The sequence below is a fragment of the Phalangium opilio genome, unplaced genomic scaffold, assembly GCF_054372755.1.
Source record: "Phalangium opilio isolate 3A_F unplaced genomic scaffold, DU_Popi_V2 ptg000369l_1, whole genome shotgun sequence".
NCBI lineage: Eukaryota > Metazoa > Arthropoda > Arachnida > Opiliones > Phalangiidae > Phalangium > Phalangium opilio.
Window position 1 is genome coordinate 1165086 of NW_028324232.1, and position 27565 is coordinate 1192650.

General features: G+C 30.8%; 6 protein-coding genes across 6 annotated transcripts; 4 read left to right on the plus strand and 2 right to left on the minus strand.

Moving 5' to 3' along the window:
- Positions 1–860: 860 nt before the first annotated feature.
- Positions 861–2497, minus strand: LOC149597247 (nucleoside hydrolase-like). The gene is made up of 4 exons (XM_089861111.1): positions 2144–2497; positions 1481–1781; positions 1286–1422; positions 861–1223 (listed from the first exon to the last, which is right to left on the minus strand). The coding sequence occupies exons 1-4, from the start codon at positions 2342–2344 to the stop codon at positions 861–863; spliced, it is 1002 nt and encodes a 333-aa protein (XP_089717237.1). The 5' UTR covers positions 2345–2497.
- A 7743-nt stretch (positions 2498–10240) lies between these two features.
- LOC149597248 (uncharacterized) lies at positions 10241–11225 on the plus strand. The gene is made up of 3 exons (XM_089861130.1): positions 10241–10518; positions 10597–10775; positions 10840–11225. Exons 1-3 carry the CDS (start codon positions 10328–10330, stop codon positions 10971–10973), a joined length of 504 nt encoding a protein of 167 aa, XP_089717256.1. The 5' UTR covers positions 10241–10327; the 3' UTR covers positions 10974–11225.
- Positions 11226–15703: 4478 nt separating this feature from the next.
- On the plus strand, positions 15704–17851 carry LOC149597249 (uncharacterized). The gene is made up of 3 exons (XM_089861195.1): positions 15704–16137; positions 16601–16998; positions 17057–17851. The coding sequence occupies exons 1-3, from the start codon at positions 15853–15855 to the stop codon at positions 17229–17231; spliced, it is 858 nt and encodes a 285-aa protein (XP_089717321.1). The 5' UTR covers positions 15704–15852; the 3' UTR covers positions 17232–17851.
- On the minus strand, positions 17841–20757 carry LOC149597250 (small ribosomal subunit protein mS35-like). The gene is made up of 7 exons (XM_089861194.1): positions 20539–20757; positions 20355–20437; positions 20074–20302; positions 19432–19571; positions 19167–19346; positions 18313–18411; positions 17841–18096 (listed from the first exon to the last, which is right to left on the minus strand). The coding sequence occupies exons 1-7, from the start codon at positions 20627–20629 to the stop codon at positions 17920–17922; spliced, it is 999 nt and encodes a 332-aa protein (XP_089717320.1). The 5' UTR covers positions 20630–20757; the 3' UTR covers positions 17841–17919.
- On the plus strand, positions 20191–24864 carry LOC149597251 (sesquipedalian-1-like). The gene is made up of 2 exons (XM_089861196.1): positions 20191–20320; positions 22720–24864. Exon 2 carries the CDS (start codon positions 23194–23196, stop codon positions 23971–23973), a length of 780 nt encoding a protein of 259 aa, XP_089717322.1. The 5' UTR covers positions 20191–20320; positions 22720–23193; the 3' UTR covers positions 23974–24864.
- Positions 21474–22324, plus strand: LOC149597252 (uncharacterized). Its single transcript, XM_089861197.1, has 2 exons — positions 21474–22006; positions 22088–22324. Exons 1-2 carry the CDS (start codon positions 21692–21694, stop codon positions 22106–22108), a joined length of 336 nt encoding a protein of 111 aa, XP_089717323.1. The 5' UTR covers positions 21474–21691; the 3' UTR covers positions 22109–22324.
- Positions 24865–27565: the final 2701 nt, after the last annotated feature.

A 27565-nucleotide genomic window follows, 5' to 3' on the forward strand; every position in this document is an offset into this window, starting at 1 on the left:
AGTTGAAGGAAATTCGACGCGAAGTATTACCAATTTGTACTAAACGGGATTTGAAACCCGGACAATCTTGTTTGAAGTTGGAATTTCTTAATTTGAGGTTAGTATTTAATGTCAATTAATTTAAGTCGTATTTAATCTCAATTAATTTAAATTTCCATTTAGTCTCAATTAGTTAAGTCTTCATTTAAACTAAATTATTTTATATTTTCTTTTAATCTCAATTAGTTAAGTCTTCATTTAACCTAAATTAATTTAAATTTTCATTTAATCTCAAGTAGTTAATTTAATCTCAATTAGTTAAGTCTTCATTTAAACTATATTATTTTAAATTTTATTTTAATCTCAATTAGTTAAGTCTTCATTTAACCTAAATTAATTTAAATTTCATTTAACCTAAATTAATTTAAATTTTATTTAACCTAAATTAATTTAAACCGTATTTAATCTCAATTAATTTAATAATTATTTTTGTTTTCAGTGATAATTTACTCCGTCACGTTCCTGATAATTTATTAAATGATTTCCCTGAATTGAACAAAGTATTTTTGGACGGAAATCAACTGACCACTTTGAACCAAGGAATGGTAATCAACATAGCTCCCAAATTAAAACATAATTTATTAATCGAGGCTGCTGGAAATCCATTCAACTGCGAATGTGAAACCATGAAATGGGTCCTAAAAAAACGTGGAAATATCCGAATTTTCGGGTCGTGTCTAGGACACCCCAATTACTCCATGATAGAAATCTTAAAAAATCAACAGAAATGTCTTTGAAAATTTCATGGAAATCAGAACAAGGAGACGTATTGTAACTTAAATATAATTATATTAAAAGTATTTTAATTTCGTTTAATTAATTTATTTAATCCATTCTTGGGTTGTCATTGGTGTTAAAACCATTTTTAATTTCTCCAAATTAATTCGGTTAATTACTTGAATCTTATTTTTGGGTTTGGGTTTCTTGTCGTCCGGTTCAGATCGGCGTCGATCGACTACCATCATACCTCTGGTCAAAGTACCGGTCAGTTCCACGCTGACCCATTCGTTTATCGACTCCTCGATCACTTCCGGGAAAAGGGTTAAAGCAACTGCTAATAAATCCGGAACCGGAATTCCATCCGGGTAACTGTTAACCCATTGGTCAGTTGTGGAGGATTTAGTGACGTCACGGATTATATTAGCAGTTTTTGTGTTATGTTTTATCCATTTAAAATACCATTCCTATAGAAACATTGATATAGTTAAAAAAAAAAAACGTAATGCATTCATATTTACTGACGTACCCAATCTAAGGCTTGTCTGAAACTTAACTCCCATGGTACGACAGTAACCGGACATTTGAAACCGTCGATGACGTGTAGGGCCGCTTCAGGATCGCAATAAAAGTTAAACTCGGCGCTGACCGTCACGTTACCAATGCCTTTACTCACATTAATCTCAATTAAAACGCAATTAGGGCTTAATTAAATTAATTATACCATCAATATTTCCACCCATGACGCAAACCTCCTTCAAATTACTGGAGAAATTTGAGTCGATTAAATGTGCAATGGCCAAATTTGTCAGTGGTCCCAATGCGATAACGGTGATTTGCCGAGGATATTGTTGTGCTAAGTTGCATAAAGCTACGGCCGAGCATTCTTTTTGTATTGGGTTGTTAGGCGATGTTGGGTATAACTCGGACACGCCCCCGAAGCCATCGTTTCCGTGGAATTCCGATGTGTCTAATGGAGCGCCGGACAACGATATAGCTTGACCACAACCAACATAAACTGGAATCTATAGACATTTATTGAAATTGGAGAAAAAATAAAAAATACTTTCATTTTCAAGTACTCGTAGCTTTCCTCCTAAAATACATAGATTAAATTTGAAAGCACCACGTGAAATAGCACATTCCATAGAGTAATTGCACCAAGTATCATAAATTTCACTTATAAAATAACATAAATACAAGCGAGCGAAGGTCATAACTTAAAATTCAGCTTTATTTCATCTACAACTACCTCTAACTTTACTTCTACAGTAGATAGATAAAAATTGAGGGTACCACGTGATAGAGCGCATTCCATAGAGTAATCCCTCCAAGTATCATTAAATTTAACACAAAAATAACGTGGCTATAAATAAAACTAACTAACTTGGGCCTTATTTGCGGCGTTGGTCAACCTTCTAACGTTAGTGGCGGCATTCTGGGCGGGAGTATTGCCAAAAACGGAAGTAAATGCCAGTATCTCATGTTGCTCAGTCGTGGACAATGCCAGTAGAATAGCCAAAGCGTCATCAACCCCGCAATCTGTATCGATAACTAAATACTTCCGTTTTGCGTCACAGCTACTCATTCTTAAACCAAATCTAATATATTAATAAATATCAGTCCAGGATTTACTAGTATACTGTTCTTGGCTTCGTTACAACTTAACTGTACAGAGGTTGTTTTTTTCTCTTATCGCTTAACGTTACGTATGTATAAACTTCTCCAAACGGATCTTAAAAACCTCCACATGTAATAAAAATCAGTTCCAATTTATGATTGCGATAAAAAAGAGAGCTTCAGAAACCCTGGTTTATATTGTTATATTAAAGCCATAAAACTACCAACGCAACACTGTTTAGCATCTGCTGTCCTCACTTGATAATGAATTTTATATCACACCTTTACAGGTGTGTTAGAGAGTGTAAGCTTCAAATTGACCCTGAAACCAGTTTGCCATGGTTAGGCTTAAGTTGAGGTTAGGTTAGATTAGGTTGGTGTTTTGGTTAGGTTTAAGGAAAAAGGTTTTTCTGTGGTAATTTTAATGGTTAAGTTTAGGAATCCGTTCAGATAATTGGAATCATTATGCAATATATCCATCTGTTCATTTCTATGAATTCGGGTTTTGTGGGCCGGCCTTGAGAACTTACTCATAATTCTGGTGACGTGTTTCTAACTCTGTTGTTTCATTGGTTGTTGCATGGTAGCAACGTCAGTTCTTAGGTACGCGCGTAAGATGCAACATGCGCAGCGAGATACATTATAAAGCTATCTCAGGTGTGACGTCAGTACCTTAGTAAAACGTCACGGGCATTGGTTTATCAGTGGGCAGCCATGTTTGGTACCGTTTTGGTTCTATTTGCAAATAGCATGGGTGACGTCACACTAAGACTTCTAATCGGTAGCTCTATTCGCGAGGTAAAATTGGTTAAGTTAGTGTAGCTAGCTCCTCCCATAAAGCCCGCCTAGATACATTGGGTGAAAATGGCTATTCCTAGTAGCTGTATTTATACCTGTCCTATTTTTGCCGTTTTCTGTTGGAAATTTTACAAAACTTAATCTGTCTACTATTCGGGACTCGAAACGTATCTTACTTTTGATAAAATAGGTATATATTGAATGGCTAATATTTCATTACATCTTATCAAGCAATAAAAATTCGCTTTTGTCGATGTAGAAATCTATCTATATAATTTCATTTATTGTCTATCCTTATAATCGAACGTCATGGCGGTGTTAAGGACTTATTTTTATTTTACCCTCATCTTAATTACGTTAATTAATTATAATAATAAAGTTAATTGCGATTGTAATTACACTTATGTCGAAGACTACGATGATTACGATCTAAGCAAAATAATTTGCCAGGATTTAAAAAATTACGATGAACTTAAGAACGGATTAATTGCAATTGCCGATAAAGAATACGTCGATTCGTTAATTATAAATCGTATTTCGCAATTGCCATATTTCCCTAGCGAAATTCTAACGGACCTTACGGAATTAAGTGTGAGTTATTGGCGTATTTAATCGTGATTAATTTTAATTTTCAAAAATTAATACAAGTTAATTTCTTTCATTTTCTCTTTTTAAAAACTAAAGACAATAATTTTATCGGAGGTGACAATACCATTTTGGAAATCGATTCCGAATCGAGGTCAAAATTACGATAATAAAATGGGAAATATCGAGACACTCGAGTTGAAATCAGTTATTGGAGTTTCTAATTGGAACTGGGCTGAACTGGCGCAATTATTCGGTAACAATGTCGTCTTTTTCATTGCCGAAAATTGCCGTTGGCCAAAATTGCAATCGGATTTGAGCCATTTCTTCCAAAATGGGGTTGAATATATAACGATTAAAAATTGCAGTTTGCGATGGTTGGGCGACGATTCGTTAAATTGCCGTAATTGCCGCACCATTGTTTTAAATGACAATGATATTACGGAATTAAGGGGTTCCGTATTTGGCCAGGGACCCAAAGAATTGCAACAACTCGATTTGAGGTTAGCAACGTTTAATTTTAATAAGTTAATTAGTATTTGCCTTAAATATGCCAGACTTAACAGACTTATTTCTTTTTCTGTAGCAATAACAAGTTAAAAAAGTTACCAACTGACCTATTCGCCTTTATGAAAGATAAATACGAACCAGGAATTGAATTTAAATTAAAATTAATTGGTAATCCAATCGTAACTCTAGAAAGGGAAACATTCGAACCAATTTTGGCTGTGATACAAGATAAAATTCATATCGAGATTAATGGCAAGTTGTTAATAATAAAACTTTATTTTAATGATTTTAAAATAATTATTATTTTAATATACATTTATATATATAGAGTCTGGTAACGTGATCGTTCTTGAATGCGACTGCAGATTGAAATGGTTGAAGGATTACCAATTTGATATCAGTAACAATCTTTGCGTGGCTCGGGTTGACCCCGATAAACCTCTGGAACGGGATCTACGTAATTTCTTAGATACATGCACTTAATTAAAATTAACTAGTTATAATTAAAAAACACTGACTGTGATTATGCACCCTGCATGGCTTCAAGCCCAATTGCATTTAATTTAGGTTTATTATAAGTAACGCGCGGAATTTGTCTGTCTTTCAATTAGTAACGTGGCTTCTAGAAATGTCGGCTAATTTTATTGATGATGTCTTTAAAAGACTTATTTAAATCTAAAATAATTAAGATGTGATATTTTTTCCTACTACAGTAATTAAATACGAGTTAATTTTAATTATTAATCTAATCAAAGTATATAGGCCTTCGAAACCGGTGATTTTTGACACCTTTGAAAGGGCGTACCTAATTCAGTTTGGTGTCAAGTTTATTTGACTTAACAATCAGTTGTTGCGAAATCCGACAACATCTGTCGAAAATATAAAAACACTTGAGATAACGTTATGCCTTTTATCTTTTTGCTTGGAATTATAATTCGGGTAATTATTAATTATACAAATTAAACACGGGCGTCTTCTAGAACATCAATTGTTTAACCGGATTTCGGTCCGGAAAGACGAACGTTAAGATGCTGAACCGGATATCATTTGAATTCACTTTATTTGTTCAAATTTTGGTGTTATTGACTTTTGTCATAAATTCTTCGTCGACTTGTGAATGTAATAGTACTAACGGAGTGTTAAGTTGTAGCGGTGATGATGACGTCATAGAGTCATTGAAATTGAACTGTTCTGAAACCAATGTTTTCACGCTTGAAAACTGGAGTCAACCATATTTTTTGGAAGCTAGTAACTTTGAAAAATGTTCCAAATTGAATGTAAGTTGACAATTATTCTTCACTGTTGCATAAGTTTATAAGTGATATGTTCGCTCCATAAGTATGATTTGCACTACCTATACTTTGTAGTAATGCTACTGAGTGACTTAGAGCAGCTCGAGATAACTAGTTCGACTCAAGGAGAACGACGGAAGTGAATTAAATTGAAGTCCTAAGTACACTCGGTGGTGGTTAATTAATTTTGCAGCTAGGACTTATTCGATCTAGGTATAATTTAGTCTGCATTACTAAGTCCAAATTTGACAGCAGCGCCTCCCTCGCTTTACCTCCTCGAATCTATGACCTACCTCACTCACTCACTCACTTCAAAATTACAAGCCTTTCAGTTTGTCATGACCAGATATTAATTAAACAAACTTATGGAAGGAACATACATATCTTATAAACTTATGGCTGTTTCAATAGGAAATTAATTCATTTGAGTGTTTTTTTAGACATTAAATTTAATCAACGTAAATCTGCCATTTTGGAAATCTCCTAAAGATGTTGGTCAAATGACGTCACCAGTTAAAATAACGACTGCTATTACGTTTGATAATGTTAAGGGGATTAACAATTGGAATTGGTCTGAATTGGCTGAATATTTTGGGAATTCTCCCAAGTTCTTAAATATTTACAATAGCCGATTCATCAGGTTACCAAGTGAAATGTTACATTTTTACGGTCAACACCTGACTCAGATCTCAATAACAAACTCGAAATTAACTTGGTTAGACGATAATTCTTTAAGTTGTTCAAAATGCACTAATTTTATATTTATTAATAATCAAATTCGTGCTCTACGGTCCGGTGTTTTTGGAATTAATGGTCCCGAAAATCTCTTATTACTCGATTTAACGTAATATATAAATATATTTAATCTTAATTAACTTTAAGTTGATTAATTAATTGATATTATATAATTTATAGAAGTAACCAAATTAAATCGCTACCAGATAATTTATTCCAATTTATTACAAAACCTTACGCTAATTGGGCGCCAGCATTTGATTTGAAATTAATCTTTAATCCAATCGGTGATCTTGAGAAGAAAACGTTTCAACCAATTATTGACGCGAAAATTCCAAAATTATTCATTTATTTAAAAAGTAAGTTTGATTAATTCTAATCAAAATTAGTTAATTATTAATTATAATTTATTTTTCTTATAGGTAGCCAATATTTTATTTGTAAATGCGATTTTAAATGGATGCTTGAAACACCTTTCGATAGTAGTTACGTTTATTGCAATTTAAACTCTAATCAAGAATTATTAACAAAGTATTTGAATGAAAATAATTGTTAAAATATTATCGTGGCCGCACTTTGTGTTAATTAATTTCTTGTAGGGGTTAGTAGTGTTAAATTAAGACAGCTGCCATTATTGAAACCACAAGAGCTTAAAAGTCACAGTGTAAATAAATAAATGTAACAATAATGAGTGTGAAATACACTCAACCCTTATTGTTTATTTTCTTAATAAAATTAGCATTAATTCTGACCTACTTATTGAACATTATTACGTAAATCCGGGAACATCTGTCGCGTGAATTCAATTGTGTACCTTCAAATGAAACCCACGTAATACTCGAGATGGTTAATTAATATGCAGACGGATTTTCAAAGTGTTGTTCATGGGAAATCTAAGTTATCTTCATTTATTTCGTTTACACCAGTAAAGACAGGTCGCCATTCCATTATGATAGCGATTCAATTCGGGTTACTTCTGTCTTCGGTGTTTTTGACTTTTGTTATTTCTTCGTCTCCTTGTGAATATGAATACGGGGTGTTAATTTGTCGCGGTGATAATGATGTCATAGAGTCATTGAAATTGAACTGTTCTGAAACCAATGTTTTCGCGCTTGAAAACTGGAGTCGACCATATTTTTTGGAAGGCAGTAACTTTGAAAAATGTTCCAAGTTGAATGTAAGTTGACAATTACCCTTCGGCGTTGAAATAGGAAATTAATTCATTCGAACATTGGATTTTATAGAGTTTGTTATTAATGAATGTAAACCTGCCATTCTGGAAATCTCCCAAAGATCAAGTCGGTCTAGTTACGTCACCTTTAAAAATAACGACCATTACGTTTCATAATGTTAAGGGGATTCACAATTGGAATTGGACTGAATTGGCCCAATATTTTGGGGATGCTCCGACGGAATTAAAAATCCACTATAGCCTATTCACTAGGTTACCAAGTGAAATGTCCACTTTTTACGGTCACCACGTGACAAAGATCGATATAAGCAGTTCGAAATTAACTTGGTTAGACGATAAATCCTTGAGTTGCCCGAAATGCACGTCCATCACACTGATCTACAATAAAATTCGAGCTCTAAGAGCTAGCGTTTTTGGAAGCGGTGGTGCTCCCGAAAATCTCCATGAACTACTTTTAAGGTAATCCGTAAAGTTGGTCTGGGAAAATTAATTTAGTCCGTCAAGGGAAAATTAATTTAGTCCGTCAAGGGAAAATTAATTTAGTCCGTCAAGGGAAAATTAATTTAGTCCGTCAAGGGAAAATTACTTTAGACCGTCAAGGGAAAATTACTTTAGACCGTCTAGGGAAAATTACTTTAGACCGTCAAGGGAAAATTACTTTAGACCGTCAAGGGAAAATTACTTTAGACCGTCAAGGGAAAATTACTTTAGACCGTCAAGGGAAAATTACTTTAGACCGTCAAGGGAAAATTAATTTAGACCGTCAAGGGAAAATTAATTTAGACCGTCAAGGGAAAATTACTTTAGACCGTCAAGGGAAAATTACTTTAGACCGTCAAGGGAAAATTACTTTAGACCGTCAAGGGAAAATTAATTTAGACCGTCAAGGGAAAATTAATTTAGACCGTCAAGGGAAAATTACTTTAGACCGTCAAGGGAAAATTACTTTAGACCGTCAAGGGAAAATTAATTTAGACCGTCAAGGGAAAATTAATTTAGACCGTCAAGGGAAAATTACTTTAGACCGTCAAGGGAAAATTAATTTAGTCCGTCAAGTTAAAATTAATTTAGTCCGTCAAGGGAAAATTAATTTAGTCCGTCAAGGGAAAATTAATTTAGTCCGTCAAGGGAAAATTAATTTAGTCCGTCAAGGGAAAATTAATTTAGTCCGTCAAGGGAAAATTAATTTGGTCAGTCAAGGGAAAATTAATATGGTCAATCAAGGGAAAATAAATTTACTCCGTCAAGGGAAAATTAATTTACTCCGTCAAGGGAAAATTAATTTAGTCCGTCAAGGGAAAATTAATTTAGTCCGTCAAGGGAAAATTAATTTAGTCCGTCAAGGGAAAATTAATTTAGTCCGTCAAGGGAACATTAATTTAGTCCGTCAAGGGAAAATTACAATCGAACATCGGGAAATTTTCGAAATGAAAAATTAATTTGTCAAATTACCTGATTAAATATTATTTAATTTTAAGTTAATATATTTTTTAAATAGAGACAACCAAATTAAAACTTTACCGGATAATTTATTTCAATTTGTCAAAAAGGATTTCGCCATTTCGTACCGGTTCTTTATTCTGAATTTAGACGGAAATCCAATTGTTAATTTACGAAAAGAAACTTTTAGTCCATTTATTGAAGCGAAAATAAACGAAATACACATTAGATTAATGGGTAAGATTGAATTAAAAGGAATAAAGATATTGATTATTATTTAAATAATTATTATTTTGCCTTAGGTAGCAAATCCTTTATCTGTAATTGCGATCAAAAATGGATGAAGGACAAACCCTTCCAATGTTTTGAAGTCTCCTGCAATTTAAACTCGCAAAATCAATTACTAACAAAGTATTTGAATGATCAAAGTTGTTAAAATATCGCAGCCGCACTTTGTGTTAATTTCCCATAGAAGTTGATACTGTTAAAGGGAGACAGCTGTCACTATTTCTTAAACTAACCCGAGCAAATATTTTTTTGAGTGCCAAAAGTCACAGTGTAAAAACTGTAAATAAATGTAACAATAATATGTGTGAAAACACTCAAATTAAATGCTAATTTTCTTAATAAATTTAGCATTAATTAAAACGTACTTATTGAACATTATTACGTAAATCCGGGAACATCTGTCGTGTGAATTGTTTTCCCGTCAAAATTAAACTCACGTAACACTCGAGATAAGGTTTAATCTTTTAATTGTAATTAAGAAAATTAATTTATTTATTAATTAATTAAAAAGCAGGTGGATTTTGAAAGTGTTCTCGCGAAAGATCAGATTTTTTCTTGGTTCACTTGTTTTCCTTGCATCAGCAAAGACAGGTCGCTATTAAATATGGTAGCGATTCAATTCGGTTTACTTCTGTCTTCATGGTTAGCGACTTTTGTCATTTCTTCGTCTCCTTGTGGATCTGAACACGGGGTGTTAAATTGTGGCGGTGATAATGACGTCATAGAGTCATTGAAATTGAACTGTTCTGAAACCTATGTTTTGACGCTTAAAAACTGGAGTCGACCATATTTTTTGGAAGCGAGCTATTTTGAAAAATGTTCCAAGTTGATTGTAAGTTGACAAAATTACCCTTCGCAGTTGAAATAGTAAATTTGTTCATTCGAGCATTGGACTTTATAGAGGTTGGATTTAGTCGATGTAAATCTGCCATTTTGGAAATCTCCCAAAGATGTTGGTCAAATGACGTCACCAGTTAAAATAACGTACATAGAGTTCGAAAATGTTAAGGGGATTCACAATTGGAATTGGTCAGAATTGGCTGAATATTTTGGAAATTCTCCCAAGTTTTTAAATATTTACAATAGCCGATTCATCAGGTTACCAAGTGAAATGTTACATTTTTACGGACAACACGTGACGCAGATCTCAATAAAAAACTCGAAATTAACTTGGTTAGACGATAACTCCTTAAGTTGTTCAAAATGCAGTAATTTTATACTTATTAAAAATCAAATTCGTGCTCTACGGTCCGGTGTTTTTGGAATTAATGGACCCGAAAATCTGTTGTTACTCGATTTAACGTAATATATAAATACATTTAATTTTAATTAACTTTAAGTTGATTAATTAGTTAATTAATTTTATTTTTTAATTTATAGCGAAAACCAAATTAAATCGTTACCGGATAATTTATTCGGTTTTATTACAAAACCTTACGCTAATTGGGCGCCAGCATTTGATTTGAAATTAATCTCTAATCCAATCGGTGATCTTGAGAAGAAAACGTTTCAACCAATTATTGACGCGAAAATTCCAAAAGTATTCATTTATTTAAAAAGTAAGTTTGATTAATTTTAATCTTAAATTAGTTAATTATTAATTATAATTTATTTTTCTTATAGGTAGCCAATATTTTATTTGTAAATGCGATTTTAAATGGATGCTTGAAACACCTTTTGATAGTAGTTACGTTTATTGCAATTTAAAGTCTAATCAAAAATTATTAACTAAGTATTTGAATGAAAATAATTGTTAAAATATTGTGACCGCACTTTGTGTAAATTTCTTGTAATAGTGTTAAATTAAGACAGCTGCCATTATTGAAACCACGAGTGCTTAAAGTCACAGTGTAAATAAATAAATGTAACAATAATGAGTGTGAAAAGCACTCAACGTTAATGTTTATTTTCTTAATAAAATTAGTATTAATTATTACAATATTATGTAAATCCGGGAACATCTGTCGCGTGAATTGTTTCCCCTTCAAATAAAAACCCACGTAACACTCGAGATAGTTAATTAATATGCAAACGGATTTTCACAAAGTGTAGTTCACGCGAAATCTAAGTTATCTTCATTTATTTCGTTTACACCAGTAAAGACAGGTCGCCATGATGATAGTGATCCAATTCGGTTTACTTCTGTCTTCGGTGTTTTTGACTTTTGTCATTACTTCGTCTCCTTGTGAATATGGATACGGGGTGTTAACTTGTCGCGGTGATAATGACGTCATAGAGTCATTGAAATCAAACTGTTCTGAAACCAACCATTTGACGCTTCAAAACTGGAGTCGGCCATATTTTTTGGAAGCTAGTAACTTTGAAAACTGTTCCCAGTTGAAGGTTAGTTGACAATTATCCTTCTCTGTTGAAATAGTAAATAAATTCATTCGATCACTGGACTTTTAGAGGTTGGATTTAGTCGATGTAAATCTGCCATTTTGGAAATCTCCCAAAGACGTTGGTGTAATAGCGTCACCAGTTAAAATACAGACCATTATATTTTATGGTGTTAAGGGGATTCACAATTGGAATTGGACTGAATTGGCCCAATTTTTCGGGGATGCTCCGACGGTAGTATTCATCCACTATAGCCTATTCGCCAGGTTACCAAGTGAAATGTCCACTTTTTACGGTCAACACGTGACAAATATCGATATAACCAGCTCGAAATTAACTTGGTTAGACGATAATTCCTTGAGTTGTCCGAAATGCGCATCCATTGCACTGAGCGAGAATAAAATTCAAACTCTAAGAGCTAGCGTTTTTGGAAGCAGTGGTGCACCCGAAAATCTCCTTCAACTCTATTTAAAGTAATTCATAAAATTGGTCAGGGAAAATTACTTTAGTCCGTCAGGGAATTTTCGAGATGAAAAATTAATTTGTCAAATTACCTGATTAAATATTATTTAATTTTGAGTTAATAAATATATTTTTTAAATAGGGACAACCAAATTAAAACTTTACCGGATAATTTATTTCAATTTGTCAAAGAGGATTTCGGCATTTCGTACCGGTTCTTTATTCTGAATTTAAACGGAAATCCAATTGTCAATTTGCGAAAAGAAACTTTTAATCCATTTATTCAAGCGAAAATGAACGAAACGCACATTAGATTAATGGGTAAAATTAAATTAAATGAACTAATAGTATTTATTGTTATAAATAATTATTATTTTGTCTTAGGTAGTAAATCATTTATTTGCAACTGCGATCTAAAATGGATGAAGGATAAACCCTTCCAATGTTTTGAAGTCTCCTGCAATTTAAACTCGCAAAAACAATTACTAACAAAGTATTTCAATGATCAAAGTTGTTAAAATATTGTGGCCGCACTTTGTGTTAATTTCCCGTAGAGGTTAATACTGTTCAAGGGAGACAGCTGTCACTATTTCTTAAACTAACCCGAGCAAATATTTTTTTGAGTGCCTAAAGTAACAGTGTAAAAACTGTAAATAAATGTAACAATAATAAGTGTGAAATGCCCTCAACGTTAATGTTAATTTTCTTAATAAAATAAGCATTAATTAAAACGTACTTATTGAACATTATTACATAAATCCAGGGACATCTGTCGAATGAATTGTTTTCCCTTCAAATTAAACCCACGTAACACTCGAGATAAGGTTTAATCTTTTAATTGTAATTAAGAAGATTCATTTATTTTTTAATTAATTAAAAGGCAGGTGGAATTTGACAACGTTCTCGCGAAATATCGGGGTTTTTTGTTGTGTTTCTTTTCAATTGTTTCGTTTGCATCAGTAAAGACAGGCCGCTATTAAATATGGTAACGATTCAATTCGGTTTACTTCTGTCTTCGGTGTTTTTGACTTCTGTCATTTCATCTTCGCCTTGTGAAAATCAAAACTGGTGGTTAATTTGTCGGGGTGATGATGATGTCATAGAGTCATTGAAAGCAAACTGTTCCGAAACCAATGTTTTCGTGCTTGAAAACTGGAGTCGACCATATTTTTTGGAAGCTAGTAACTTTGAAAAATGTTCCAAGTTGAATGTAAGTTGACAATTACCCTTCGGCGTTGAAATAGTAATTAGTTCATTCGAGCATTGGACTTTATAGAGGTTGGATTTAGTCGATGTAAATCTGCCATTTTGGAAATCTCCCAAAGATCAAGTTGGTCAAATGACGTCACCAGTTAAAATAACGAAAATTGCGTTCATTTATGTTAAAGGAGTTCACAATTGGAATTGGTCAGAATTGGCCCAATATTTCGGGGATGCCCCTACACGGTTAGTCATCCACTATAGCCTATTCGTCAGGTTACCAAGTGAAATTTCCGCTTTTTACGGTCAACACGTGACACAGATCTCTATAACCACCTCGAAAGTAACTTGGTTAGACGATAATTGCTTGAGTTGCGCGAAATGCGAAGAGATCAACCTGAGCGACAATAAAATTCGAACTCTGAGAGCTAGCGTTTTTGGAAGCGGTCGTGTACCCGAAAATCTCCGTGAACTCGATTTAAGGTCAGGGAAAATTACTTTAGACTGTCAGGAAATTTTTGAAATTAATAATTACGTAACAAGTTCCCTAATTTAATCTTATTTAATTTTAAGTTAAGTAATTAATGTATTTTTTAAATTACCTATCGTAGGAACAACCAAATTAAAACGTTACCGGATAATTTAATCGAATTTGACAAAAAAGGTTCGGGCATTTTGATTTTAGACGGAAATCCAATCGATAAATTGCGAAAAGAAACTTTGAATCCAATTATTCGAGCGAAAATTAACGAAATCTCCATTCAAATAAATGGTAAGATTAATTAATTCTAATCTAAATAAATTAATTATAATTTATTTTTCTTATAGATATTTCTTATAACAACCAAAGCAAATATTTGAGTCCCTAAAGTCACAGTATTAACAAATGTAACAATAAAAAGTATGAAATGCACTCCATGTTAATGTAAAATATCTTAATAAAATTAGCATTAATTAAGTCCTACTTGTTATTATTATTTGTTACAACTTCGGGGTTATTGACTTCTGCTTTTTCTCCAGCCGAACTTTAACACTAGGTGCTAACTTATTTATCACGAAGATAATGACGTCATAGAGGTGTTAAAATCAGTTCACACCCGTGTTGACGCCACATTTTTAAAAGTCGAAAAATGATGTTCAACAAACCACAAACAATAAAAAAAATAGTTTTTTTTACAAAAATTTAAAATTGCTGAATCTCCCAAAATATTACTCCACGTTTTCAAATAACCAGCGTCAACTTATTAACAACTAACAACCCGTACGTACCCGCTTGTTCCCAACCCAAATTTATTTTTTTTGTTACGGGTATAATTAATTCTTAAAATATAATGACAACGCAATGAGGAAAGACATAATGTAGCTGTACATTGTCTCTATCCATCCGGTCGCGCCAACCATGACGCGTGCATTTCGTAAATGTTAGTGTTAAAATGTATTTTCGCCGCTCTGCTACCACCAGATGCTGTTAATAATTATATATTCAAAAGAGGGGTAAAAAACAGTACTACCTCTACATCAAATTCGACTCAAAACTCCAATAAGTCCTTTTTTTACTATGGTCAATTTGTAAGTTTCAAGATAAAACAAAGCGTTAAAACACGTGTTCTCAGTCCGATTTTACATGCAAACATTTTAAAACACGCGATCGCGTCATTATCGTTGGTTACCTTAGTAACGTTAATTATCTTCGCGGCGTTGTTTTGATATCAAGGGCTCGGACATTACATCACTAAATCGAACCGTATAGGTAAATTAAACCACGTACGTAACTCGTAAATAAAGTATTGGACCACACGATTTTTTTCCCAGGCGTCCTTTTCAAGCTTAGAAGGGACAATAAAAGCGCGTTGTAACTACCTTTAAATTAACAGTTTCTAAGAATGCAATTAGAAAAAGTTTGTGTGGCTCGCCCGCTGTTCAGTTTCGCACGTGCATTTATTGCAATTTCCCTCGTGGCATTCCCCCCTGAGTCACGTGACTTGTAGCTTGGTGTATATACTTTGAAATTTGAATCGGTTTTATTGTGTTACTAGAGCTTCGAATTCGATGCTGACTAAACACTTTGGTCCGCTCCTTAAATGGTGATATTTTATTTTGTGAGTAGTGGCTTTATAAATGCGCGCCTCTATTTCGGATATTGAGATACAAAATATTGTATCAATAAACAAGATAACTTGGAAAAGGTAGCGATATTTTCGGGGTAAAACATACCCCCAATTTAGGTGTTATTATAATATTTTGGGACAAATTTATTCAGTTGATAAAACTTGATAATAATGATAAAAACAGGGACGTATTTAGCCGCTATTATATTACTATAACTCGCCTTTAACTTGTTGATTTTATTTATATTATAAGTTTGAACCTTAATATATATTTAATTTTTATATTTTATTAGTCCTACATACTTATTTGTGAAAAGCTTTAGATACGAAAGCTTGTTAGAGATTAGATTAAAAAAAGCAGCTTGAAGCGGTGACGATAACATTGTAGTTGCAATGCAACGAATGCTATAGTACCCTTACCCAGAAAAATGTCGCCGTGGTTGATGTATGAGTGCCGTAAATGCGCTGTACATAATTTTCCCACATTTGCACATTTGGAATTTAACTACCAGTAAACAATTAAACAATGAAGCTGGAAAATTTATTGGAGGCATCATTGGCCTTCATTAATTGCCTAGTTTTAATCGACTGTTTGTGCGACGAGATAAGTGGACTACCTTCTTTGTGCCATTGTACTTTTCAAAGTGTTATAACGTGCGCGAACGTAACTGAACACAATCGTGTTCTAGAGAAGTTATTATTGACTCTGAATGAATACGATGATACGCTTATTTTGGATGCCTTAAGATTGGTGAACATTAATGAAAATGGTGTCTTGGATATTAAGGGCGTTACTAACATTCAAATACAAGTAAGAATATAGATAACATAACAGTACTCGATCCTATATGCTGAGATAAGTTTGGGCTTGCTTATCAGTCAGTCAGTTAGGAATTTGACTTGCATAAGATAAAGAAACAGGGGTGTATCTGATAAGTCTGCAGCCATGCAGTGTTCTTTGTTAGCGATTTTGAGTCGATGTTGTAACTTCTATCTCCATTTTGTTTGTCACTAGGGACACTGTTTTCGAGGTTATGATTGGATGGGTATTTTATGGATAACCCCTTAAATTCAATTCATAAACTGATTTAAACAATGAATGATTTCTAATTAAATGATAAGGGGTCATCCCTAAAATACTCTATCAAATTATAACTCGAAAACAGTGTCCCTTAGGATTCAAAATTGATTTCCCAAAGAACATGGTCCACACAATTTAAACTATAGACTTATCAGAAAAGTCTTGTTGAAATAAAATTGTTTAATAATTTCAGACTTTAGAAATCATCAGTTCAAACGTATCATTTACGACTACGTCACGATGGGACTCTCCATTTTGGGATTTAATGATTAGCACCTATTCTCTAAGTATTCGTGACGTCACGGGCCTTCAAACTTGGGATTGGTCCAAATTATCCGAGTCATTTCCTTCGTTACAATATTTGGAAATTGATCACAGCGATATAAAATATTTGCCAAAAGATTTCGCGACAAATTTCAAAAATTTGCTGAGTTTCAGTTTGACCAATAGTCCGGGGTTGATTTTGGGTCAAAGGTCATTGTACTGCGATAATTGTAAATCCATAAAATTATCCAATAATTCCATAGAAGTTATTGAAAGCGATGTTTTGAAAGTTGGACCGTCTGTCACCAGATTTTATATGGATCTAAGGTAACCTTCTCTTAAACAACCATAATATTTTAATTAAAATTAATTTAATTAATTTCAGGAATAATAGTTTATCAAGGTTGGATTATGACGTGTTTAACAAACTTAATGACGCTAAATACATCCGATTAGATCTACAAGGAAATCCCTTGCAGTCTTTAACCTTTAATCAAGACCATCTTGGGCCATCATCAAATAAGGAAATAGACATACGTTTAAATCAGAGAAAACCATAGACCTTTTTGGGTTATTACCCTCGTACCAAGAAGCGCCGCTAGATGGAGGCATCGCGAGTCGGTAAGCCTAACTCCACGTGGCGTTGCCTCTTGGCGCCTGGGAAAAGACACCTAAGATGGCGACCTCCATCCCCTTAGGTGTCTTGGTTTCTCTACATGCAATTTATGGAATTGTTGATAATCTCACCCGCTAATAGACGATTTGACCAATGGGCAAGCGAAATAGTAGGCCTAGAATTGGTCCCAGGGCGCCCCCAGAGCGGGGGGGGGGTCTACACTGCCCCAAATTTATAGCAAAGATAGGGGATAATCTCTGTAAATAAATAAATAAATACAACTTACAAGGGCATATTTTTCTTAACATGTTACTTGCCCTTTAAAAAAGGAAATCTACCCGCTGATAAACTATATAACCATTTGCCAACTAGTAGGCCTAAAATTGGTCCCACAGGACCCCCAAATTATACCATACTAAAGATGTGAGATAAAATGTAACTTTCAAGACCATTTTTATGATTTTTTTTCTTAACACTATACTTGCCCTTTAAAAAAAATGTGTGACGTGCATCATGACGACGAATTTTAATCAAAAAAAAATTAAAATTCAAATTTGTTTTTAATTTTTTATTTTATTTTATTTATCAATTTTCTACATACAAATTTAAAATTACAATTACAATTTAATTAATTATTCTTCAGAAGGTTTGAAATTAGGGTTTTGTTTTAAACCCAAAATCTGCAAGGCATTTTTCTTGTAAGATTGTAAAGTTACATCCGTTTCACCATCATTAATTAATATTTCCAAATCAGCACCGTATTTTTGGATATCATCGGAATCGTCCCCCGAAGTGTCACCGCGAATTGCCTGAATTTTAAATTATTTTAATAAAAATTAAACATTTTTTATTTTTAAAATATTAAAGGAAAGACAGCATTGAGGGGTTTTCATTCCCATGTTAAGTCTATGGCCCCTGTAGAAATGTTTCACTCTGCAATACACCCGTGTTTGAGGGGTGAAGTCACCCATAAGGGGCCATAGGAAAAGCATTAGTTATTATAATTATAAAATAAAAACCAATACCTGTAAAGTTTTCTTAATTTTATTTTGCGATCTACTTTGATCAAAAAAGAATGCCTCCATGTCATCCTCCGTTTTCTCCGCTTCCCAATCTTCCTTATTCTAATTACAATTAATTTAATTAACATTAATTACTACCAACCAAGCTTACAAAATAATTCTATAATTTTAATATTATTTTAAGTATTATTTTTAATACTATTTTTAGATAATTTTTAATACTATTTTTAGATAATTTTTAATACTATTTTTAGATAATTTTTAATATTATTTTTAGATAATTTTTAATATTATTTTTAGATAATTTTTAATATTATTTTTAGATAATTTTTAATATTATTTTTAGATAATTTTTAATACTACTTTTAGATAATTTTTAATACTACTTTTAGATAATTTTTAATACTACTTTTAGGTAATTTTTAATATTATTTTTAGATAATTTTAATATTATTTTTAGATAATTTTAATATTATTTTTAGATAATTTTAATACTATTTTTAGATAATTTTAATACTATTTTTAGATAATTTTTAATAAAATTTTTAGATAATTTTTAATACTATTTTTAGATAATTTTTAATACTATTTTTAGATAATTTTTAATTAATTTTTAATATTATTTTTAATTAATTTTTAATATTATTTTTAATTAATTTTTAATATTATTTTTAATTAATTTTTAATATTATTTTTAATTAATTTTTAATATTATTTTTAGATAATTTTTAATATTATTTTTAGATAATTTTTAATATTATTTTTAGATAATTTTTAATATTATTTTTAGATAATTTTTAATACTATTTTTAGATAATTTTTAATTACATTAATTCCAATTTAATTAAATTAATTACCTTTGATTCATGGTACAATGCTGTTAAGACATAAATAGCATAATCATAATTTTGTTTTTTAAGGGGGCATCTATCAGCAACAATGGTAACAGTATCATTATCACCATCATACCGATCACCAACTAATCTGATAAACTTATCACGTGATCTGTAGTCCAAATTTAATTTCTCTAATTTGAACTGAAACCAAATTTAAAAAGAAAAAAAAAATTGAAAAATTACCTTTTAAATAAATATTAAATAATAAAAAAAACATTAATGGTACCTTTATGGTGACGACCCTTGACCTTGCATCCCTTAAACTAGGCCCTGTGTAAATATAATCTGAACTGACAACTTCTAATGGGAAATTTTTATGACAATCCTGATCTGTTTTTAATTCCATAGGCCAGGGGGTACAGAATTCTGTAATTGTTTAATATATGAATTAATGTGATTTAATTAATCAATATATGAATTAATGTGATTTAATTAATCAATATATGAATTAATGTGATTTAATTAATCAATATATGAATTAATGTGATTTAATTAATCAATATATGAATTAATGTGATTTAATTAATCAATATATGAATTAATGTGATTTAATTAATCAATATATGAATTAATGTGATTTAATTAATCAATATATGAATTAATGTGATTTAATTAATCAATATATGAATTAATGTGATTTAATTAATCAATATATGAATTAATGTGATTTAATTAATCAATATATGAATTAATGTGATTTAATTAATCAATATATGAATTAATGTGAATTAATCAATATATTAATTAATGTGATTTAATTAATCAATATATATGAATTAATGTGATTTAATTAATCAATATATGAATTAATGTGATTTAATTAATCAATATATGAATTAATATCATTTAATTAATTAATTTTAATTACTTTTTATAGCCTGGCAATGAGCATCAATGGCTGGAGGTGTTAAATGCAAGAAATTTGGGATTTTCATCAACTCTGCATTGACAAATTTATTTGGAGGAGACTTTTTCTTGACAGTATAACCCTGAAATAAGGGCAAGGGCACCACTGATGGCCGAAAACTCTGAGCTGTTGGCCAAACGCTTGACCAATTTTGATCTACAGGCATTTCTTTATACCTAGGCTGCGATAACTGAAGCAAAAATAATTAGTAAGTGCATTTAAACTTGATTAATTTCACTTACTTCGGTTTTGACTTGACCTTTAGGTGGACCCCTACGTCTGGGTTCTTGTTTCCTTATTAATTGTAATCTCGTGAATTCCTGTTCTAAGTAATTAAGACAAATAGTAACGCCAAATTAAAAGTTTATAGTTCTAAGCCTTGGTCAAAAATAGAGTTCTAGGCTTAGAAAAGGCTTTTAAACTTACTTTCGCCAATATTAGACGATGCATCGCGACTTCCCACGTTAAGTTTATTATTAATAACTAATAATTTACCCGAAAAACGCGTTCGAAACATGATATAAATTGATTTAATTTAAATTCAAGTTTTATTAACTTCGACCCTCGCTTCTCTAGGCTCTAGCAGACGACAGACTAGCACAAATTTGAAAGTTCCAGCGCCGGACGCCACTAATTTACATAAGTTTCCAGCAAACCTTTTTTTTTTTTTTTTTGCATAAGGCCGCCATTTTCAAAGGTTTGCTTCCAAAATACCAATTTGCATAAATTCTACAAACGTTTTCTTAAGTTATTTACGCTCATAATTTAGCGATTAATTTTATACCATAATATCAAGGGTTTCACAAGTTTCAAACCAAATTTGTATTTTGCATAAATTTTATAAAACATGCAAACTCGATGAAACTCATGGTTTTTTCAAGGAAACTCATGGTTTTTTCAAGGAAACTCATGGTTTTTTCAAGGAAACTCATGGAGTTATTTACGCTCATAATTTAGGGAATAGTTTTAAGCCATAATATCAAGGGTTTCACAAGTTTCAGTGCAGTGATATTTTTTAATTTTATCGGGCGTTAACTGGACTTCCCCAAAGGCGTTAATCCATCTAAAAACACTTATCTTGTAGAGTTTTTAACGCAGCTTCTTTTAACGCCAAATTTTCGGCCGCGTTGGGCAAAATCCACGGCCAACTAGTTCATCTCTCCCGTCGCCCATTCAAGGGAGGAAGTTGGCCGTGAAAAAATTAAAACCCGCCTAGCGACCAGAATACGGCGGTAGACGTCGACGCAATCGCCGCCATCTCGATGGTATAAAAAAGAACGAGAGCCCGGCCAAGGTGTCAGTTGAAATTAGGAGGTTTTAGACTTTTAGTTCGTTGTGACACATTTGCAAAGTAAGAAAATAAATTTTATTTACCTCGATTATGTATAATTGTTTTTGTTAACTCGCTTTAAAATAGTCTAAATATTATATATGTAATATAATATAATAGTCATTTTAATATTAATGTAATTTATTACAGATAAATAAATTATGGAAGAATCTCCAGTGCAGGTGAAATTAATAATGCTTAATGGGATTTTTAGATCAAATTGAATAAAAAGCGTCCGAGAGCTTTACTATGATGAAATTGAGGCTGAAGCCGCCGCCAAGGCCAAAAACGCCAAAAGAACTGAAGAGATTGGCGAATCAAAGGGCCTATAAAAAGAGGCTCGAAAAGAAACGAGCAGCGGCTGCCAGCACCGAAATCAGCACGCAAACCAGCGTTGTAGAGCAGCTGGAGATGATGCAGAAAAAAAACTATAGCCTGGAAGAACAAGTTAAGGCCCTTGCCGCCCAACTCCAAGAAAGTCAGGAAGTAATTCGAAAGTTGTTTAAGGAGTTGGAAAGCGGGAGGAAAAATAATGAGGAACCCAAGATAAAGTTCAATTTAAAAGTAATTAAACTAATCCAATTTCTTTAAGCCGCCCGCCCGCCTTTAGTTATCGAGTTACCATAATGTTTTGTGTAATTGCAGGCGAACATACAATTCCTTTGAATCCCGATGCCAGAAATTCCTCTGAATTGATCAATTCCGTTTTCCCTCAACAAATATTAAAATGTATCAAAAAGCACCAAAAAAAAAATTTAACTTCTAAAAAAAATTACATTCCTAGGCCTATATACTTTAAAATTTTTAACTAATTAAAAAATTTTTATGTAAATAAATTTTCCAAAAGATTTTACAAAATAAATGGAACTCTCATTTTTACAAGAGCGCCTTCAGTGAATTTTTTAGTAGGATAGTACCTAGTAAAAATATTATTTTTCTTAGAACGAAACGCTAAAGGTGAAAAATTTGCATATTAGTATATTTGGGGCAAACTATTGAAAATAGTGGCCTTATGCAAGAAAAAGTGTGTAGAATTCAGTCAAATTAGTATATTGGGAGCAAACTTTTGAAAATGGCGGCCTTATGCAAAAGTAATAGATTTGCTCTAAACTTATGCAAATTAGTGACGTCCCAAGCGGCGCATAAATTAAATTTAATCGGAGAATTTTTAAACCCAAAACTTACATAATTTAGGCTCAAAAAACAATAGTATTATTTTAATTTACCAACAAACTTTGTTTGATTTAATAAAAATTCACATTTTATTTTAAAATTAGAACAAAACGTCAAAAGACCGGAAAAAATTATTTCTAATCTGGCAGCCCTGCTGGTCATTGAAGAAAGTTGCAACTAAATAAATTAGGTGTGTAACTGTAGTCTGTCGGATTCGACGATGTTTCACCTCGCAAAGCGTAAATTTCGTCGTTTCGAGTGTTTAATTTGAAATAAAACCATCGGAAACACGAAAAACAACGAAACTGGACCCAAATAATGGTAAAATATAGGATAGATAAGCTAAAATAATAGTAAATTATATTGATATTAAGATAAGTCATCATAAGTGTCAGACTATAACCAAGGCTTAGTGACTCTTAGTGAGAGTGAAGCCACCAAGTGTGGATGGTGGTGTGGTTAGGGTTAAAACGTTTAGTGGGTGTCTAAATTTGTGTATTTTCGGGTGTTTTGGTGTTTTTTACCAGCATTTCTAGATCTAGTACGTATTAAATAGGTATAAATAACGCTTATTAACAATGAAAATAAACGAAAAAAACTTGATAAGTTACTCAATCTCCGAAACCCCTGTTGATCAGGAGGGTTGGCTTTTAAAGAAAGGTGACGTTAATAAAAGCTTCCAAAAACGTTGGTTTGTCTTAAAAGGCAACTTATTATTCTACTTTGATAAAAAAACTGATAAAGAACCAATCGGGGTGATCATTTTGGAGGGGTGCACCATTGAACTGGCAGAAAATGAAGAGCTATACGCTTTTAAAGTTGTTTTTCACGGAGCTGGTCACCGAACCTATGTTCTTTGCGCTGACAGTCAAGAAAACATGGAAGGGTGGATGAAAGGTTTAGCTTGCGCCAGTTACGATTATATGAAACTCATGGTAGCTGAACTACAACGTCAATTAGATGAAATTAGTGAAACTGAAAGGCTAGCCAAAGCAGGCTTCCGTAATTCAGTACATATGGGTGGTTTACCCGTTAACCGCTCGGATAGTTGCTTATTTAAACAAACCAGTGGTGGTAATGGTGGAACGTCTAAAGGGCAACGTTACAATCCTTTTGATAAGTGGAAATATGTAGCTGAAGATTCAGATCAAGTTAAAGGAGCTGTCGGAGGACAACCTTTACCAGGACCTCTCGATAAGTGTCCAGATGCTTCTGTTAAAGCTACTTTCCCAAAACGACGTAATTTTACCGAGTTACATCTGCATTATGGGAGGCAATATGCCAAATATTTTGAGGACCAAAGGAAGAGAAACCTTCAAGGATATACTGGAAATTTAGGGGATCATAATATGCTTTAACAGACACTAATTAATTAATTAATTAATTATTCATTAACAAAGTCAGATTAATTAAGGTCCCAATTTTATTGTATGAAAGAATAATGATTAAGTTAAATTGAAATTAATTATAATAATATCAAAAATAAACCAGCCTTAAAAGAATTAATGTGATGATCAGAGACATATTAATTATAATTAATTTAATTTACTAATTAGTAATAAACAATTTTTGCTTGGTAATTACAATTAAGTAAAATTAATACTAATTAGCAATTTTGCCTGGCTTAAATTTGAGCTAATTTAAGTTATTAATTAACTGGACCAAATTAATTAATTAATTAATTAATTAAAATATTTAATATTAATTATTAATATTATTATTAAATATTAATTGTGCAATTACCAATTATATTCTGCTTTTGAGTGTTTATTATTTTTAAAATACTCTTGCAGCTCTAAAACATTTAAAAAAAATTAATTAATTAATATATTATAATAATATATACATTCCATTATAGACATGGATTAAAAACTTAAATTTAATTAGCTTGAATTTAATAGCTACTTAATAATAATTTCTTTAATATTAAAGTTATATAGCTCAAATTTGTGGCCAAAAATTAATATCTAACCTAACTTAACCTAATTAGATTAATATTGTATTATATTATATTTATTTAAATTAAATTTTAGGCCTACAATTTCTTTTTTTTTAACTATTTGATTGGCTCTCATTAATATAATTATGGAATAATGATGAATCTATAATGAGTTATGTGAAATGTGATTGCATAACTCATAATATTGTGTAAATAATAATATACTTAAATATGTAAGCCCCTTCCCCCCCCACCAAGAAAGATATGTAGAAAAATAATCTAGGTGTAATAAAAATAATTTTGGATCTAATGTCTCAATTTTAATTGATTTTTTTTAGTTTGACCTATGGTCAACTTAAAGGTGAGAGAAATAATTAAGTTTAATTGCAATATTTCTTTGAAGTGTTTGTAATGATGTAATGGCTTTTTGTATTAATTCCCATTGTTTAAAATTAATTCCCAATATATTAACAATCAATTCCCAATTAAAAATTAATTCCCTATAGACTAAAAATTAATTCCCAATTAAAAATTAATTCCCTATAGATTAATTCCCTATAGACTAAAAATTAATTCCCAATTAAAAATTAATTCCCTATAGATTAATTCCCTATAGACTAAAAATTAATTCCCAATTAAAAATTAATTCCCTATAGATTAATTCCCTATAGATTAAAAATTAGTTCCTAATAGATTAATTCCCTATAGATTAAAAATTAATTCCCTATAGACTAAAAATTAATTCCCAATAGATTAAAAATTAATTCCCTATAGATTAAAAATTAATTCCCTATAGACTAAAAATTAATTCCCAATAGATTAAAAATTAATTCCCTATAGATTAAAAATTAATTCCCTATAGATAAAAAATTAATTCCCAATAGATTAAAAATTAATTCCCTATAGATTTAAAAATTAATTCCCAATATATTAAAAATTAATTCCCTATAGATTAAAAATTAATTCCCTATAGATTTAAAAATAAATTCCCTATAGGTTAAAAATTAATTCCCTATAGATTTAAAAATTAATTCCCTATAGACTAAAAATTAATTCCCTATAGACTAAAAATTAATTCCCTATAGACTAAAAATTAATTCCCTATAGATTAAAAATTAATTCCCTATAGATTAAAAATTAATTCCCTATAGATTAAAAATTAATTCCCAATAGATTAAACAATTCCCTATAGAATTAAAATTTATCCCCAATAGATTAACAATCAATATAATTGATACTAAAATAAGACCCATAAATAAGCTTAGTATTAATTAAAATAAATTAGAGACAGGCAATCTTTTTTTTTAGAACAGGTAATGTTTGTCTTTTTACTGGACTTAAATATAATATATGAGCAAAACAAATGTTTGGTAGCAAATTCAAAGCTTTTTTTTCTCTTTTTCTCTTGAATGATCTTCAAGGGTCAGTTGGAAGGTCAATTATCAGGGGCGGGGGGGGCAAAGGAAGGGGTGGCTTTGTTTTTATCCTAGTACAGTTTTTCTTTTCATTTTAAATCACTGTTAAAATAACATATTGAGCTTTGTATTTATTTATAAAAAAAAAATAACACCAGACAGGACTAGCTGTCTTCTTAATTAATTAATTAGTTTAAATCATAAAAATAAATAAAATTATTATTTCTTTTTTAATTAAAAAGTAGAATAGTATTTGAGTAGCTTATAAAACAACCGGTTGTTAATATTAAGGGTTTTCTAAGCCACTTAAAAACTACATTAGAAAAATTTATATATTTATTTTTTTTAATTATTTTTTAATAGGGTGGGTTTGTTTTTTTTTATTTTTTAATCCATCACCGTTTTATTTTTAATTATTAAATTAAAAGTCCATAATTAAAATTAATATTATAGAAAACTTCAACTTCAACTTCAATTTATGGATTTTTAATTATTTTAATGAAAAATTTAATTTTTTTTAAGAAGGTTTTGTTTTTCGTTTTTGTTTTTTAAAAAATTAAAATTACTTATTTTTTTATTATTTTTTTTTCGTATTTTGGTAAATATTGGTAAATCAATATGAAATATTCGCAGATTTGTTTTTGTTTCTTTGTTTGTTTGTTTATCTGAAGTTTTATTTACACAATGTTTATTTATTTATTTATTTTTAATTTTCATCCCCTTTATGTATACATATATTTATATATATATATATATATTTTATTTTTTTTGAGTTTGTTTTTATTTATAAAATCGTAACTGATTCTAGTTGTTTGTTTGTTTGTCTGTGTTGTTTTTAAATCCCGTATTTTACATTTTTTTTTTTAAAAAAAACTTAGGGTAGTTTTTTTTTAATTTAATTTTAAATTTAAAACCAATTTTTTGGGGGGCGTGGGAAAGGGGGTTAGGGGCGTCAGTTAAAAATTAAAAATTAAATTATTAGGTTTTAATATTATTTTTAATCTTTATTTTTGCATCCAGGTTGTTTCAATTAATTTTTTTTTATTAATCCCCTACTATACAGAAAATTTATTTTTTATTTTCAATAATTTTATTTAATTTAAATTACATTTAAGATTTAATTTTTTTTTTCGGCTCAAATTTATAATTTTTTTAATTTCTTTACTTTAAATCCCTAAAACATTAAATTGCCATTGCTTTTTTTAAAAATTTAAAAACCTTGATTGAATTAATATTAATATTAACTACACGCTAAATAATAGTTTTAATTAATTTATAATACAAAATTAATTATTTTATTTTCATTATTGTTTTTTTAAAAAGTTTGAGGTTTGTGCCAGTTTGTTTTTTTAAAAAAGAAACTCCGGTAAATAAATTTAAAATTGGCTTTTATTAATTTTCATGTAGAAATTAATTAATTTAATTAATTTAAGCCTTAGTTTAAAATTAATTGGTTCATAATTAATATTGATTAATTTAATTAATTACGATCCGATTATGACCTAATTAATTTAAATTTTAAAAACAACGCTTAAATTAATCTTCATAATTAAAGCCAAAAAATATACAAGGACCGCCAATACTTTTTAAAATACA

Coding starts and splice junctions, on each gene's coding strand:
- LOC149597247 (XM_089861111.1), bottom strand. CDS start 2,344: ATGAGTAGCTGTGACGCAAAACGGAAGTATTTAGTTATCGATACAGAT. Junction 1,782..2,143: donor ACGCCGCAAATAAGGCCCAA/GTTAGTTAGTTT, acceptor AAATGTCTATAG/ATTCCAGTTTATGTTGGTTG. Junction 1,423..1,480: donor CATGGGTGGAAATATTGATG/GTATAATTAATT, acceptor ATGTGAGTAAAG/GCATTGGTAACGTGACGGTC.
- LOC149597248 (XM_089861130.1), top strand. CDS start 10,328: ATGTTACATTTTTACGGACAACACGTGACGCAGATCTCAATAAAAAAC. Junction 10,519..10,596: donor CTGTTGTTACTCGATTTAAC/GTAATATATAAA, acceptor TTTAATTTATAG/CGAAAACCAAATTAAATCGT. Junction 10,776..10,839: donor AGTATTCATTTATTTAAAAA/GTAAGTTTGATT, acceptor TTTTTCTTATAG/GTAGCCAATATTTTATTTGT.
- LOC149597249 (XM_089861195.1), top strand. CDS start 15,853: ATGAAGCTGGAAAATTTATTGGAGGCATCATTGGCCTTCATTAATTGC. Junction 16,138..16,600: donor TTACTAACATTCAAATACAA/GTAAGAATATAG, acceptor TAATAATTTCAG/ACTTTAGAAATCATCAGTTC. Junction 16,999..17,056: donor AGATTTTATATGGATCTAAG/GTAACCTTCTCT, acceptor AATTAATTTCAG/GAATAATAGTTTATCAAGGT.
- LOC149597250 (XM_089861194.1), bottom strand. CDS start 20,629: ATGTTTCGAACGCGTTTTTCGGGTAAATTATTAGTTATTAATAATAAA. Junction 19,347..19,431: donor CAAGGGTCGTCACCATAAAG/GTACCATTAATG, acceptor ATTTGGTTTCAG/TTCAAATTAGAGAAATTAAA. Junction 18,097..18,312: donor AAATTAAGAAAACTTTACAG/GTATTGGTTTTT, acceptor TTTAAAATTCAG/GCAATTCGCGGTGACACTTC.
- LOC149597252 (XM_089861197.1), top strand. CDS start 21,692: ATGATGAAATTGAGGCTGAAGCCGCCGCCAAGGCCAAAAACGCCAAAA. Junction 22,007..22,087: donor AGATAAAGTTCAATTTAAAA/GTAATTAAACTA, acceptor GTGTAATTGCAG/GCGAACATACAATTCCTTTG.
- LOC149597251 (XM_089861196.1), top strand. CDS start 23,194: ATGAAAATAAACGAAAAAAACTTGATAAGTTACTCAATCTCCGAAACC.